At 41.8% G+C, this 15,322-nt stretch overlaps 1 protein-coding gene across 10 annotated transcripts in view; it reads left to right on the plus strand.

Annotated features, from left to right (window-relative positions):
- Positions 1-15,322, plus strand: part of TNS1 (tensin 1) — a 390,644-nt gene that overhangs the window by 367,249 nt on the left and 8,073 nt on the right. For all 10 annotated transcript variants that reach the window (XM_054971388.1, XM_054971389.1, XM_054971390.1 and 7 more), the window contains 6 exons: positions 473-604; positions 3,368-3,460; positions 9,151-9,228; positions 11,515-11,586; positions 12,906-13,074; positions 13,740-13,808. In XM_054971388.1, the coding sequence (XP_054827363.1) occupies positions 473-604; positions 3,368-3,460; positions 9,151-9,228; positions 11,515-11,586; positions 12,906-13,074; positions 13,740-13,808 (613 nt within the window). The remainder of the gene's footprint in view (positions 1-472; positions 605-3,367; positions 3,461-9,150; positions 9,229-11,514; positions 11,587-12,905; positions 13,075-13,739; positions 13,809-15,322) is intronic.

A 15,322-nucleotide genomic window follows, 5' to 3' on the forward strand; every position in this document is an offset into this window, starting at 1 on the left:
GCACAGGGAACCTCCCATACCCACCAGAATTGTAATGGCCCTTTCTTTTTTGCCCCATGTCTGCATAAAGGTCATGGGCTCAGAAATGGGGCCACGAAAGTCCATAAGGGTTTATAGATCCTGGCACATACTTGATGTCATTGAAAGTAAACAGAGTCTAGAGTTCATGGAGCTTACTTGGAGCTTATTCCTGGTTGACTGATTCATTCTCTTGGCTGACTCCATGGGGAGATGTCCTCTTAATTAATCTGTTTAAATGGATCAATTCCAAGTCAGACATGGGGGTCTGCCCAGTATTTGTAAGAAGCTGAGAAATCCAGGCTATAAAATGACTTGCTGAGGGTGGTGAATTAGATTTAGAGCTCTCTATTCCACTTTTCATCTTACAAGCTATTAATTTTCTGATGACTCTACACTATTTTACTTCTTGGATGCATTTACACTCTTGCTATGTGCTTTGCTTCCTTCTCAGCCATTACATTACTGAAAGACAAGGAACCCGGTGCCTTCATCATTCGAGACAGCCACTCCTTCCGTGGGGCCTATGGATTGGCCATGAAAGTTGCTTCTCCGCCTCCTGGTGTGGTTCAACAGAGCAAGAAAGGTACGGCCTCCTTGCTTTTATGGAATATGGGATCTTACAGAATACATATAATGAATACAAATGTACACATCCCAGTAGCCAGCATTTGAAAATCCAAATGCTCTTCCTTAACTTAAACATCCCTGCCAGGCAATGTCTGAATATCGATCCTGTACCAGATGTGAGTTTTCAAGGCGAGCATAATTGGAGCTGCTCTAGTATTATGGCTAAGTGGTTGAATTGCAAATCAGCACTCTGCTGGTTCAAATCCCTCTACCGCCATGAGCCCAGCATAAGCAGGTGGCTTTGGGTAAGCCACTCCTCTCAACCCCATCTGCCCAGCTGTATTATGGGGATAATAATACCCTGATGTTATTAACCATTCTGAGCGTACTGTTTGTTTGTTTATTTATTTATTTATTTATTTATTTTATTCGATTTATACCCCGCCCTCCCCACAGATGGGCTCGGGGCGGCTAACAACATTAAAAAATACATTAAAATCACAAAAACATAAAAATCAATAATAATTTTTTAAAAGTCATTAAAATAGTCCAGGAGCAGGCTATTTAAATAAATATTGGGAGTCTGTATACGGGCATAGCAGATGGCCAAGGGCAGCCCCAGAAGAAGTGGTGGTCTTAGATGGAAGAAGGAGGACACCCGCTGGCACTCAGCCGAAGGCCTGGCAGAACATCTCTGTTTTACAGGCCCTGCGAAACTGTAAGAGGTCTCGCAGGGCCCAGATCTCCAGCGGGAGAGCGTTCCACCAGGTTGGGACCAGGGCAGAAAAAGCCCTGGCCCTGGTTGAGGCCAGACAGATGTCCTTCGGGCCGGGGACCACCAGGAGTTGCTTGTCCACAGAGCGCAACACCCTGCAGGGGACGTAATGGAAGAGGTACGTAGAGGACATAGAGGAAGAGGTAATCTGTCTAGAAGAGCAGTATAAAAGCACAGTTGTTGTTGCTGCGGCTGTTGTTATTGTGGTTGTTATAAATACCTTGCGCTAACAAGTCTTCTTGTTTTCAGAACAGTCTCAGAATATGTTCTTAGATACCAAAGGCCCAAAACAGATTTGGCCTAGCACCCCAAATCTTTCTTTTTTTTTTTTTTTTGAAAAATTTTTATTGGGTTAGAATCCATTATTTCCACATTTACATTCAATTTTCCCCAATTTTTTCATCTCTAACCCCCTCCCTTCCCCCCCCCTTTTTGTTGACTTCCAACAGCTTTCCAACCCTTTGTCCCCTTTCCCTTACTTTTATTAGCTTCCTCTATCTAAAACAAATATATATTCTCCATTATTCTAAGCAGTACATCCTTAACTATTTTTAACATTATATGCCCAAACTGTAAGCCTTTGTTTCCATCTTAGATAAACAATTTATCCCAATTTTTCAATTTCAGGTATTTCTATATATCATAAACCATATAGATCATACATTCGTTTATATCAAACAATTTGACTTATTCTCTATATATATTACTCATTCTATCTTTTTATAATAGTTCTATATATCTCTCCTCACGTAGTCAATCAATTTGACCCATCTATATCTTCAGACATTCAGTTTGGTACAAAACTTGTCAGAAAAAAAAGAAAATATTGTTAGTTAATCGCTCCTTATATTTAGTCCTTATAATTAATTATTTTCTCTATGTTCTGTTTGTTAACCTATATATATCTATATATATGTCAATCTATTAATCTGACTGCTTATTAATTCACATTTATCTCTTCTCCCCCCGGTAAAGTCTCCCCCCTCTACTTCAATACTTCAGTAGTTCTCAAACTGCCACAGTTTTCCTCCCACCTCCCATTTCTTCTCCAGGTATTGTTTCAGCTTCTCCCAGTCTGTGTTGAACTGCCCTGAGTCCAGATCTCTCAATTTTCTTGTCATCTTGTCCATTTCAGCCATATACAGCAATTTGTAAGTCCAATCTTCAATAGTTGGCACTTCTTGTACTTTCCATTTTTGCGCATACAAAAGTCTAGCTGCTGCTGTCATATAAAATATCAACGTCCTGTGTTGGGCTGGAATTCCCTCCATTCCCAAGTTCAGTAGCAGGAGTTCTGGGTTCTTATTAATTTGAAATTGTAAAATTTCACTCATTTCTCTTATTATTTCCCCCCAGTACTGCCTGGCTACCTCACACGACCACCACATATGATAGAGGGAGCCCTCATGCTTCTTACATTTCCAGCATTTATTAGAAGTATTCGAATTCCCTAGCGCAATCTTCTTTGGTGTCATGTACCAACGATAGATCAACCCCCCCCCCCAAATCTTTCTTATAAGGTTATTGGGCAGTTGCAAGAATACATCATGGTCTGCATCTCATATGACCAGTTTACCACAAGCACATTTTGAACCTGAATAGAAAATAAACCTCCCCATCTATTCTAATGTGTCAACATAACATGCTCTGTGAGGGCAGGGCCTCAGAGTCCTGATTCAGCTGTTTCTTGCCACGTAAATAGGTAAACTGAGGATCAGCTTGTATTGCCTCTTACACAGCCATTTCTGGATTCCAGAAGCCAAATATATAACAGGGCACAAGGCCTTAATCTCATGCTAACTGTTAACATCACCTCTTCAGGTGTCCTCTGCCATAGGCATTGAGTATGGATCAACCACCATAAATTGTAGACATGCACTGTTATAATTTTTCCTGATTTCCCTCTGAAGAACAGCAAAACATGAGTTTATGGCTTTAATCAGACCAATAAGGCTCACAGGAAACACTAAGAATCTATACTGAAATCTTTATTTGTCTCCACAGGAGATATCACCAATGAGCTGGTAAGACACTTCCTGATAGAAACCAGCCCCAAAGGTGTGAAATTAAAAGGATGCCCCAACGAGCCAAACTTCGGTAAGTGTAGCAAACAAAAACTTTCTGTTTCTTACACATAGCGTAGAACTATTCTGTCCTATCCTGCCCTCTTGTGGAGGTTGTGATGTTAACATTTAATAATATCTCACGCTGTCCAGTGCTAAAATACTAATCAAGAGGTATCTGTGAAAGCTGAAGTATAGAAAATTTGGCTCAGGAGGGTCACTTGTAGGGACTGAAAATGCTGCAATTCAGTATTCATTTCTTCTGCTATAGATTAAGCATTGCCCAGTGAAGGCTGACTTTGCCATAATCCCATTGATATCAGCGATGCTTTACTTTAGTTGGTTGGCTCATTTATTGTATCTGTTGTCAAAATGCGTCCTTTTGTCTTATAGTTTCATCTTGTCAGATGGGTAGATTTAAATTCTCCTCATGTGTATTTATCTCTGTTGACTTCATGTATCTGATGGATTAGACTTTTGCCTGCAAAAGCCCATGCTACAAGAAATTACTTAATATTTAAGGTATCACAGGTATTTTTCCTTTTACTGCAAGAGCAAAATGCAATGACTCCACAGCAAATCCAGTGTAAAATGGCTGAGACGTGCATTTAAAAAACCCCACTTTGCTTCCACTAGGAAAAAAAATAGGAATATTGTAAGATATCAGTTAAGGAACAAACTTTAATAAAATGTTTCCAAGTGGTCTCCAGAACGGATCTTAGAAACAGTTAAGCAGTCAACTTACACAGCCTTCAGAATTTCGGAGTCCTCAGAATTTCATGGCTATTTCTCCTTAGAAACTGGATGCTGTTCTGAAGGGTCATGGACCTGTAGTAACAAATTGACCACATCTTCCTCTGCTGTACCCTCTTGAGTGTGTTGCGCACCCTTTCCCACTAGTTCCCTTTCTTTTCTTTCCATGAATCGGTGCACTAGGTTTCTATGTGCTACAAAAGTGCAAGAGTGCCTTTCTTTATCAGCAAGATTAGGTTGCTCAGTTTCTTAACCACTGTACAAGGCCCCCTCCAAAAAGGCATGAGTTTTGGATTTTTTCCAGACTGCTTTTCCAGTTGCGAAACCATACTTTCTCATCTTTCTTGACTGGAATATATTTCATCTCGTTCCTAGCATCTTGTTTTTGATATTCACATTTCTGCCTCATTTGGGCTTCTACTTTTCCAAAAGCTGTGACCAGATTATTAACATAGGCCTGTGATAAGTCACTTTCCTGTGCAGGTGTTACATGCTTCACCCATTCTGCCTGAAGAGTAAATTACATGGGAGCATAGGCTTAAAAAGTCTAAAAATAATTTCGTAAGGTGAATACAGGATGGTTGAATGCCTGCTAGTGTTATAAGTGAACACAACATATGGAAACTTTAAATCCCAGTCCTGGTCTTCACTCATCAAGACTGTAAGCATGGAACCATTTGTGTGGTTCAGCCTTACCACTCCCCTGTTACGAGCTAGGTGGGCAACACTAGTCTTTATTTGGGTTATCTGCAGGTGTTGGCACAAGTCAAGCAGCAACTGTGATTCAAGCTATTTCCTCTTGATCGCTGCAAATACAGTTTGGCTCACCAAACTGCAACGCACAATATTTCATGAGAGCATCTATCACAGTTTGTTATTTTATTTTTAAGTGGTTGTGTCACTGCATGCTTTGAAAATGTATCATACACTCCTAGCAGATACTGATCCCCTTTCTGGTAGTGGGTCAACTTGAATACATTCCCATTGTTTTGCAGGTTGTGACATGGGGTTTTCTCTTGTCTTGCTGGTGCGTTCTTTTGTTGACAGATGAGAAACTTTATCCATTCTGCAACATCCTTTGCTATACCAATCCAAAAAAAAAATCTTTCTGATGCCTGATAAAAGTTACTTTTTGTATCAAAAGTGACCTGCTATTTCATTATCATGTATGCATTCTAGTACTATTCTCTGTAAGGATGGTGGCATAAAAACCTTGTTACCCTCATAAACAAGTAAGTTTGAAACAGGATGAATTGACAATTTTTTCTGAATTGAACCAAATCTCCCCATCCTAGATTTCTTTCAATATATCTGTTGACATGCAACAGAGTACTTGCACTGCTGCTAGACAACATCCTCTCAGAACCAGACTGCATCTATTTTTACCGTTCTTACACTGCTTGGAGCATCTGCAACCACATACTGCTTTCCAGGTTTTGATGAATTCTGAATGTATATTCAAACAGTTTTTGGAAGCATAGATGACCTTCTGGATTGTGCTTTCTAAGTAGCCACTGCAAAGTACTGTGGTCTGTATAAACTGTGAATTCCGTACCCAGTAAATAGGGTTGATAAAACTCAAGCACCTCCCCACTTAGCTCAACATTCAAGTTCTGGTTCTGAATATTCTGGTCCTTGCTCAGTTAACTTCCAGCCACCAAAAGCTACTGGTCTGTACATCTGTTTGTTCTAGTGAAAATCCTACAGTAACCTTTGAGGCATCACAGGTTATACTATATGGGTGGTATGGATCTGGGAACTTTAGGATTGCATAATTGAGCAGATCAGATGCTGCTGTTCTTTGTTAGCCAGTATAGACGTGTTGTCCTCTCTGAGAAATCTTTTACAAATCTTCTGTAGAAAGCACAGTATCCAAGGAAACTTTGCATCTGTTCCATGTTTGTTGACATCTTCCAGTTTTTTCTCATATTTAACTTTTGGGGTTGGGGCTCCAGCCCATTCTCACTGACAGTATGTCCCTAGAACACCATGTATTTTCTTGCAATCTCATGGGTATAAGCCATTATCCATGGTGATGTAGCTGCTCAACATGAGGAGTTTGATCAGTATAGCACATGCAACAGTCTCATTTCTGGATCACAGGACCAACAAAAGTCACAACTGCATTACTGCCAACTTTGAGGTGTGCAGCTGTTATAGTGAGTTTGGGCCTTGGTGTCCCCCTGCCCCCAGACCTTGGGACCATTCAGCTCATTCATTTTATTTTTCATTCAGTAGGACACTAGCTAGTAGTGTACCTTCAGTGCACACTGTGCTACATTTGCATTCTTACAAGCATATCATGAAGAATGAAATGACTAATGAAAGAAGGATTAACTTTCTTCATACATAATATTCTACCCTTTTCTCTGGGTTGGACTAAATTATCCTATCATCTAGCATGCATTCTCTTGAGCATTCTCTTGAGCTTTGCTGTTGGTTTTGAGAAGGCCATTCTGAGAGATAATTCCAAGTGTTGTCAGTTTAGGATAGTTGTTCATTCCTGACTGTATCCAATGATGACATCCTTATTTGAGAGCCCCATTTGAACAGAAACAGAAAATCTCATTGTTTTCTAAGTTAGCCCCAAAGGTTCTGAAGTTCAGGGTGCCTCATAAACAGGAATCATAGAATCATAGAGTTGGAAGAGGTCTTACAGAATGTCTAGTCCAACCTCCTGTCCTATTCAGGAACAACCTAAAGTATCCCCAACAAGTATTCATCCAGCCGCTCCCTGAAGACTGCCAATGAGGAGGGACCCACCACGTGCTTAGGCAGTTGATTCCACTGCTGAACTACTCTTAGCATGAAGTTTTTCCTAATGTCCAGCGCTGAGCCTTCCTGCCTTCTCTCTGTCCTCTGTCAGAGTTTCTCCATTTTCACTCAGCAATGGGGGTATCGCCCCCTTCACCTTCCATTTGCTCCTCACGTATCTGAAGAACATCTTTTTGTTGTGACAAGCCTCCCTGGCCAGGTGTCTTTTACCACCTTCAAGGCTAGCTTTTTAAAATTCTACCACAAGTGTTTTTGGACTAGAGCCCACTTCTTCAGAAGACTTATACTAGAATAAAAATGTTTAAGGTGCCGCAAGAGACCTCTTTAGTTTTGAAATAGATGGTTCAGTTTATGAAAATCTGCTCCAGTCTTAAGTCTCTCAAATGTAATTGACCTTCATAACCTGATTATATTGTAGCCTACTTACTAGCAGTGGGTGCTACATTAGGCTCTGTTACCAGAACTGCTCTTTATTATAATGGGGAATTAGCTTTAGCAGTCTGTAACTTAAATTAGCGCGGATCTTAACCTATGTCTACGGAGGTCCCGATTCCAGACACTCTAGTGAAAAAGAGGCAGACTACAAATAGGTTCAAACACGTGTATTGTCTAACAATGTGGCGTAAGCCTGAACTTGCACAAGCATACAAGAAACACACAAGATCTAGGAAATACAGAGTATGAAATACAGAGACGTTCGCATTAGCTGGTTCCCAACGATGATAGGGGGAATACTCACTTATCCTGGAGCGAAGCAGAGACACAGCAGTGAGGGTGGCCCAATGCCAGCACTGGAACCACAGACGGACAGCAAGGAGGTCTGGATAGGGAATGGCCGAGGCACCGAGTGGTCTGAGAGACCAGCTTAAATACCCCAAAACGTACCCTGGGGCTGGTGCTGTACTTGGTGGTTCTCACAGATTAAAACAAAGGTTCTAATGGGCTACTGAATGGCTTGGATGGGCCACTTTGGTAATCTGATCGTGATAAGTGACACCTCAGGAAGAGGGGACAAAAGAGGGAGGGGGAAATCCAAGTGGGCTGAAAGGATGTTCCAGCGGACAGGGCTTGTCCTGATGTCATCAGCTCTGGAATGCGGAGGTTTCTTTGAGATGCATTCTCTAAGTGCTTGGGATGGTCGGCACTTAGTTCTTCTCCGGGGCGGCTCCTAAGATATGCAGAGCGGGGCGAGGGGCTCTTGCTGCGGACGTGGTGTGCCCACTTCGCCGAAATGGCTTCCCAAAGCAGTCTTTTCCTCTGGGTCTTCTGGCTGCCTAAGAACATGGATGCCGGCTGGGCATGGCTGGGGCTGGATAGCAGGCTGCCCGGTAGCGAGGGCAAGCTCGGCGACCGGCTCGCGGGAGGCTCCAGGTGGGAACTGACCAGGGAGCGCCTAGCCAGGCTCGCTGGAGGTTTCCCCGGCAGGCGCCCGGCTGCTAGCAGCGGCTTGGGCCCATATGAGGCAGGCTTCCATGGAGGCAGGGGGAACAGCACACAAAACACAGTCCAAAGCAGGGAACAGGCACGGTCCGTGGCAGATGGCAATGCAGGCACGGGGCACACTTGTAACACAGTCCAAACACACACTGGGAAGTCCAGATACAGGTCAGGGCAGGGCTGCCCAGAAAAAGAGTCCTTTGTGCAGTTAACCAAACATGGAGTCAGTGAACTACACAGTCTATTGCAGCAGCAAGGTAATTAACACGCAGGCAGGAAACTGACACGTGTATTAACACACACACGTGCAAGGCAGTCTTTGGTGTAGCAGTAAAACAGCAATGCAGGAAACTTTAACACAGTTCATGGCAGGCTTTAAAGCAGGGGAGGGGGCCTACTTGGCAACAGCTCCAGGAATTTTCTCCATCCTAAGGAGCTTTCCTGCAACTTAAGTTGCAGGAAGAAACCAATGCGGGGAGAAACTGACAGCTGCATAAAGAACACTGGAATAAGAAAAGGTTAGATCATAACACTAATAAACAGTAGAGTGGTAATGTCTGCTAAAGTAGTACAGGATTTTAGGAACAGATTTTAGAAACTGACCCTGTAAGTTAATGTGTCAACTTGTGTAAACATCAGTAATGCATCCAATAAACATAACATTATGATTATGATGGTTTCTTCCACTGCATTCTGAATGGACTCAGTCACAGTACCAGCTGCTTTTCACTTTCAAGAATTTCCCTGTTCTCTCCCCAGGTTGCCTATCGGCTCTAGTGTACCAGCACTCCATCATGCCTCTGGCTTTGCCTTGCAAGCTGGTAGTTCCTGACAGAGGTAAGAGCTTTTGCACCAAGAAATGTACATAGGTACTGTGGGACTGAGGAGCAGCCTACGCAGAAACAATTCCTTGGAAAAATGTGTGTGTGCACTCAGTGTTCTAAACCTCTTGGAAGAGAAGTCACTCTTCACATACAAAAAGCAAAATCAACCCAACAGACAAAAGTCCACATCAGACATAAATAACAAAGACAAACCTTTAAAACTTAACCACCTGTACAAAAAACATGGCGTTGGATTCCTGCTTGAAGGCAGTGGGGGAACAAACTTGTCTATTTCCAACTGTAGTCCAGCATTCCAGGCTCCTACTCCCCAAATCTCCCCAAACATCCTGGAAGTCAGTTGGATCCATCATCATTAGAGGGTAGACCGTCAACCCTGCTGGGAAGATGAGAATCCCAAACACTTGCATCTTCAGCAGATAATGCTCTGGCCATAGCACAGATTATATATCCAGTCCTTTCATTAGAACGCCAGAAATCAGCTCAGTGCAAAAAGTTAAATCTAGCAAATGAATAATCTCATGTGTTGAGAACAGTACTACCTGGAACAGACCCATGGTGGCAGTCTTTCATATGGCCAGACAAAGAAAACTCCACATGAATGATGAAGACTTCCAAGCACAATAGGCCTGAAAATCACCAATACTGAGCCAGTGACCACTTCTGCCAGCAGACATAGCTCCCCCATTGGTGAGCTAGGCAAACAGTATGTCAGCAAGATACCCAAACATGTTCTTGGTATCCAGAGAAGGAAAATATAATGAAGACAAGCAATAGTTTCTATTGGGAATCAGCAGGAGGAGGAAGACTCACAAAACATTATGATCACTCCTCCCCCTCTCCATCCTCTTCTTTATGGTTGATAAAGGATTGCAAACTGTCCAGGGTTAGTTGCAAAAGACAGACATAATGAGTTTTCTCCACCCAGATCTTGGTCACATATGCCAGATTATATCTTCCCTTTAAATATCATGCAATAAGGTCTAACATATATATAAAATTTCTTGACTTGAACAGAAATATAATACTGAGAGTTCTCCAAATAGCATAACAATTTGGGGAGGGGGTGTGGTTCAGTGGCAGAGCACTTGCTTTGCATGCAGAAGGACCCTGGTTCAATCCCTGGCATCTTCAGCTAAAAGGACCAGGTAGTAGGTGATGTGAAAGACCCCTGCCTGAAACTCTGGAAAGCCACTTCCAGACTGAGGTCCTAGCTAGATGTACTGTTTTTTAAAGAGTTGGGTCCAGGTTGCTCATATCCAACCCTGTTTTTCCACAGCAGCTGTGGGGAATGTCTCTTTAAAAAATAAAGGCGAGACTGTTTGGGCTTGGAAGGCTGCTCCAGGGTGGGGGTGGGAGGAAAGGCTCCTGCCTAACCTCGGAGACACTATCCCGCACCATAATGTATTTATTTATGATACTAGGGGAGTTATTTCTCCCTTTGTGCTGCTCCACATGCACAGAATACTCCATGTGGAACAGCAAAAATAGGGGAGACAGGTCCTCTTCATCACTGTTTCGGTGTAGGAAAACAGCTGAGGGAGGCATGTGCCCTTCCTCCTGCGACAACGTCCTAAGTCCAAACAGGTGCTCCTTAATTTTTTTACCAGGCATTCCTTGCAGCTTCTGCGTAGCTGCAGGGAAACAGTGTATATGTCTAGTTTGGACCCGAGCAGGTAATGCTGATCTTGATGGACCAATGGTCTGATTCAGTATAAGGCAGCTTCATGTGTTCAAGACCCCCTGGAACCCCAAGTTCAATGTCAGAGGGGTCATATCCTCCAGCACTGCCCCAAGGCTGCCTCCTCAAAAGTGACAGCAGTAGGAAAAGCACTGAATGCCAACAGTGCCGGACCAATCCAGCTGTTTGTTTGTTCTTTATTTTCCAGGTGGGGTGAACCTGCCCTCCCTCCAGCTGCTAACCTGCAGCACCTGTCAGAATTCCAAGAATAACAAGCAGCTAGAGTTTTCAAGAGGGGTGGGTGTGTAGATGGAACAGGAGGCCCCCTCCGATACTACTGACAGCTGGGCTGATTACTCTCTGCCATAGTAACTATCTAATCCTGTGCATCTCTAATTAGAAGTAAGACTCATTGTGTTCAAATGAGGGCTGTATTCAGCAAGGCTAATAAATGTGTGTAGGATTGCTGCTCAAGTCTGTTGGTTTTAAGGGTGTTGAAAGTCTCTGTTCCATTTATGGATTTCTTAAGTAGGCTTAAGCATGTAAAAGAACTATTACCAGCAGTCAGTAACTTTCCTTCTATTTTGCTTTAAAAAAAAGATCCCATGGATGAAACGAAAGAGACAACTTCATCCAGCAACTCAGCAACAGACTTGTTCAAACAGGGAGCAGGTGAGTAGTATAAATAGAAAAGTTAATTATTTTAATTAGTTTGGAACCTGAAAGCAGACTAGTAGTTTAAAAGTATATTTTTATATATCACTGAATTTGACGACTTCTGTACAGACAGCATTGCCCTTCTATTCTTCATAATAAATCGTAACCTCTGCAATTCGTTGTTGAAACAGTGCAGTAAGGTGCCTCCTGACTTGTACCTGAGTAAATGGGTACAATATTGCAGAGCTGTCTATTTTGCATTTTCTTATTTAGAGTTTTAGTTTTAAAACTAATAATGCTATGGAATAAGTGTCATTGTGAATATCTGGAATCCCATATGGTATGACCTTCTAATATTTAAGCCTGGGGAAGCGAAATTCCACTTCTGAAATTTTAATTGAAAATAATATTGCTATTTCTTTGACCATCTTTAAATATCATTTGGGTTTTTTTCATGCTGTCGAAGAGACATCATCAGAATCCTGTGGCAAACCTAGCAGTTGTTTGCTGATTTCCTTTTTGGCTGAACACTATGCTCTGTTCTATATCATTTCTCCATTTTTGCAGCATTTATTATGATGATGCTTTTAATATTCATATTATTTAAGGACCAAGCAATTGGTCTGAAAAGTTTAGCATGCATTAAACATCTGCTGTGCCACTGTTAATACTATGTGTTGGTTTTAACCACTGGACAACTTACTTGAAAATTAGCATTCATACAAAGGGCATTTCTTGGTTCACTTCTTTCTGAATTTAGTATGCTCCCATTTTGATCAGGAGCTGGAATGCAGATTATGAACAGGTTAGCCACGACAGCCCTTGGCATTTGGGAGTGGTCAGTGGAGGATAGCTGAAGTGGTCAAGCAAAGCACAGGGAGTTCTTAAATCCCATTCAAGTCAGCTAACCAGTGGTCTGCCGGACTGCAGCCTTAGCTTCTGAGATAAACAACATCTGAAGCCTTTATAAACTAAGGTTGCTACTTTTCATATTAGCTTCACTCACTCTAGAAGCCGTTCTTCCTTTGATTTTTTTAAAAGTCAGATTTCTGCTTATTCAGATATTAGAATGTCAGCTATCAGGAGCAATGAGTTTTGGGTTTTCTAATAACTTAAATGGTAGTCTGCTTTGGCCTGCTACAAGAGACACTTGGATTCTAAATCTAGCTTCCCTATTGTAGTCCACAGTGGGAATGGAAGTTATAGGCAGATACCCTAATACACTACAAACTGAGACTTATATTGTTCTCCCTGAAGAGCAAGCACAGTTTTGTCTGTTCTACACTTCTCCTGCATTGTATTATTCACTGATGCACGTATCACTTTCCTTCCAGCCTGCAATGTACTGTTTATCAACTCAGTGGAGATGGAATCATTAACGGGTCCGCAGGCCATCGCCAAAGCTATCACTGAGACATTGGTTGCTGACACGCCACCTTCTGCTACTATTGTCCATTTCAAAGTTTCAACACAAGGAATCACCTTAACAGACAACCAGAGAAAGTAAGAGCAAGCTATGGTCCAGAATCTGTGGCAGTCTGTGGACCTGAAATAGAAGAGTTCTGTCCTTACGTACCCCTGCTGGTTTTGTTAAGAACTTCCAAACTTACTGTACACCTCAAAGGAGCAGCTTTATTATTCCATTTCTCCAGTATTACCATAATTCATTTTAAAGTGTTGTATGGACAGAAATGGATCCAGAGGAGTTAGCCATGTTAGTCTGCAGTTACAAGATAGTAGAGTCCAGTAGCACCTTTCAGACTAGCCAACTTTATTGTAGCATAGATGCATCTGATGAAGAGAGCCGTGGTTCTCGAAAGCTTATGCTACAATAAAGTTGGTTAGTCTTAAAGGTGCTACTGGAATCTTTACTATTTTGTATGGGCAGAAAGACATCTTCAAAAGAACCCTAGGTATTTTGCTCATAATAATTCTCTGCCAAGTAATGTTTCATCAGCTGTGAAATTAACTGGTGTAGGATCTCTGCAGATGATTTTGTTATCACCATCGATTCCTGATATGCAGTAAAATCCCTCCATATGACTAGGCAGAGTGATGTAGATGACTAAGATACCCAAGGGTAGTTTAGATGTCTGTACAAATGCATAGTCATTCACCATACTTTCAGACAGTGTCATAATGCACACTTAACTATATTTCTGTTTCAGGCTCTTTTTCAGACGACATTATCCCATCAACACTGTCACTTTTTGTGATGTGGATCCACAGGAAAGAAAGTGAGTGTCGGTATTTTTTGTTTGAGCTTATGGAAGTCAATAACACAGAGCCACTTATAGGCATATAGACCATCATCTAGATTTTTTTTTTGTTCCTTTCACATACCAAATCTATAAAGGAACTCCTAATTTATACTAGTTCCAAATTAAAGATCTAGCACCTGGAAGTTTCTGGGAAACTATATTGATGAGCAGTGCCCATAGCCAAACATGATGACAAATAGAATATGTCAAGTCATACTTCACTATTGGGTTAATCATTGCTAGAGTGGAGATACTGTAAATAATAATAATAATAACATTTGAGTTAACACCCCCACTCAGAGCAGTTTACAAAGTATGGTATTATTATCCCCACAACAATCACCCTATGAGGTGGGTGGGGCTGAGAGAGCTGTGGAGAGCTGTGACTGACCCAAGGTCACCCAACTGGCTTCAAGTGGAGGAGTGGGGAATCAAACCTAGTTCTCCACGTTAGAGTCCCGTGCTCTTAACCACTACACCAAAATTGGCCAGTACAAACTTCTCAGAATCATTTGGTCCTCAGTTTGCCTTCTAAGAGAATTCAGTGCTCTTGTAGATTCCTAATTAATCTGTTGTTTCTGCATGAGAGCAAGAATCTCTGCATGAAGACTTTGGATTCCCTGTGACATTACTACCAAGAGGTATTCCATCATTTCCAAAAGCCAAAACAGTTGTTCCAAATGAGAATTGAAGAGCTGCTGTAGCATAGTGGTTGGGCTCCAAATCAAGAATTAGCTGGTTCAAATCCCACTACTGCCATGATGAGCTCAGTAGGTGGCCTTGAGTAAGCCTCTCCTCTAAGCACCAGCTCCTCATCTGTGCTGTGAGGGTAACAACATTGACTTTGTTCACCGCTCTGAGTGTGGCTCTAATCTGTCTAGAAGAGGGGTATATAAATGCGGTTATTATTACGTAGTTACCAAAAATGGATGGAACTTGTAAACTCTTGATGCTGTGTAAAAGCATACATGATTTTCAGGAGAATAAGGATTTCAAATTGAGCTCTCTCGCTGCTTTTGGCATTTCACTCTTACTGCTGTTGGCAGTATTGAAAGCTCAGTTTTAGATAAACATTCTAGAAGTGATTGGCATTTATTGAAATATATATTTTCGGCATGAAGCTGAGAGTCTAGGGCAAGAAGGATTGCAACAATTCCATTGCCCATTGTTATTTGTAAAAGCTGTGTAGTGGTCATTTAGGAAACTGCAGCAGCATCAAAGTCAATTGCCCACCATTACTAATCACCAGACTTCCCAAACAGACAACAATTTCTCAGAAGAGATTATTACAGGTTGCCACAATAGCATGGAAGAGAATAGGGATCATTTGGGGTGTGCATTCAAAAATTCCTGAGCCAAAAATATACACAAAAATTACTGTTATGGGTTGTTACCATGATTTTCTGGAACAGTAATACAAATCTGGGATTCTTAGCTATTATGGAAAGCTCTCCCTGAAAAACCTGCACAGTTTTTCATATTTAGGTGTT

Source organism: Eublepharis macularius, chromosome 2 (assembly GCF_028583425.1).
Source record: "Eublepharis macularius isolate TG4126 chromosome 2, MPM_Emac_v1.0, whole genome shotgun sequence".
Taxonomy (NCBI): Eukaryota; Metazoa; Chordata; class Lepidosauria; order Squamata; family Eublepharidae; genus Eublepharis; species Eublepharis macularius.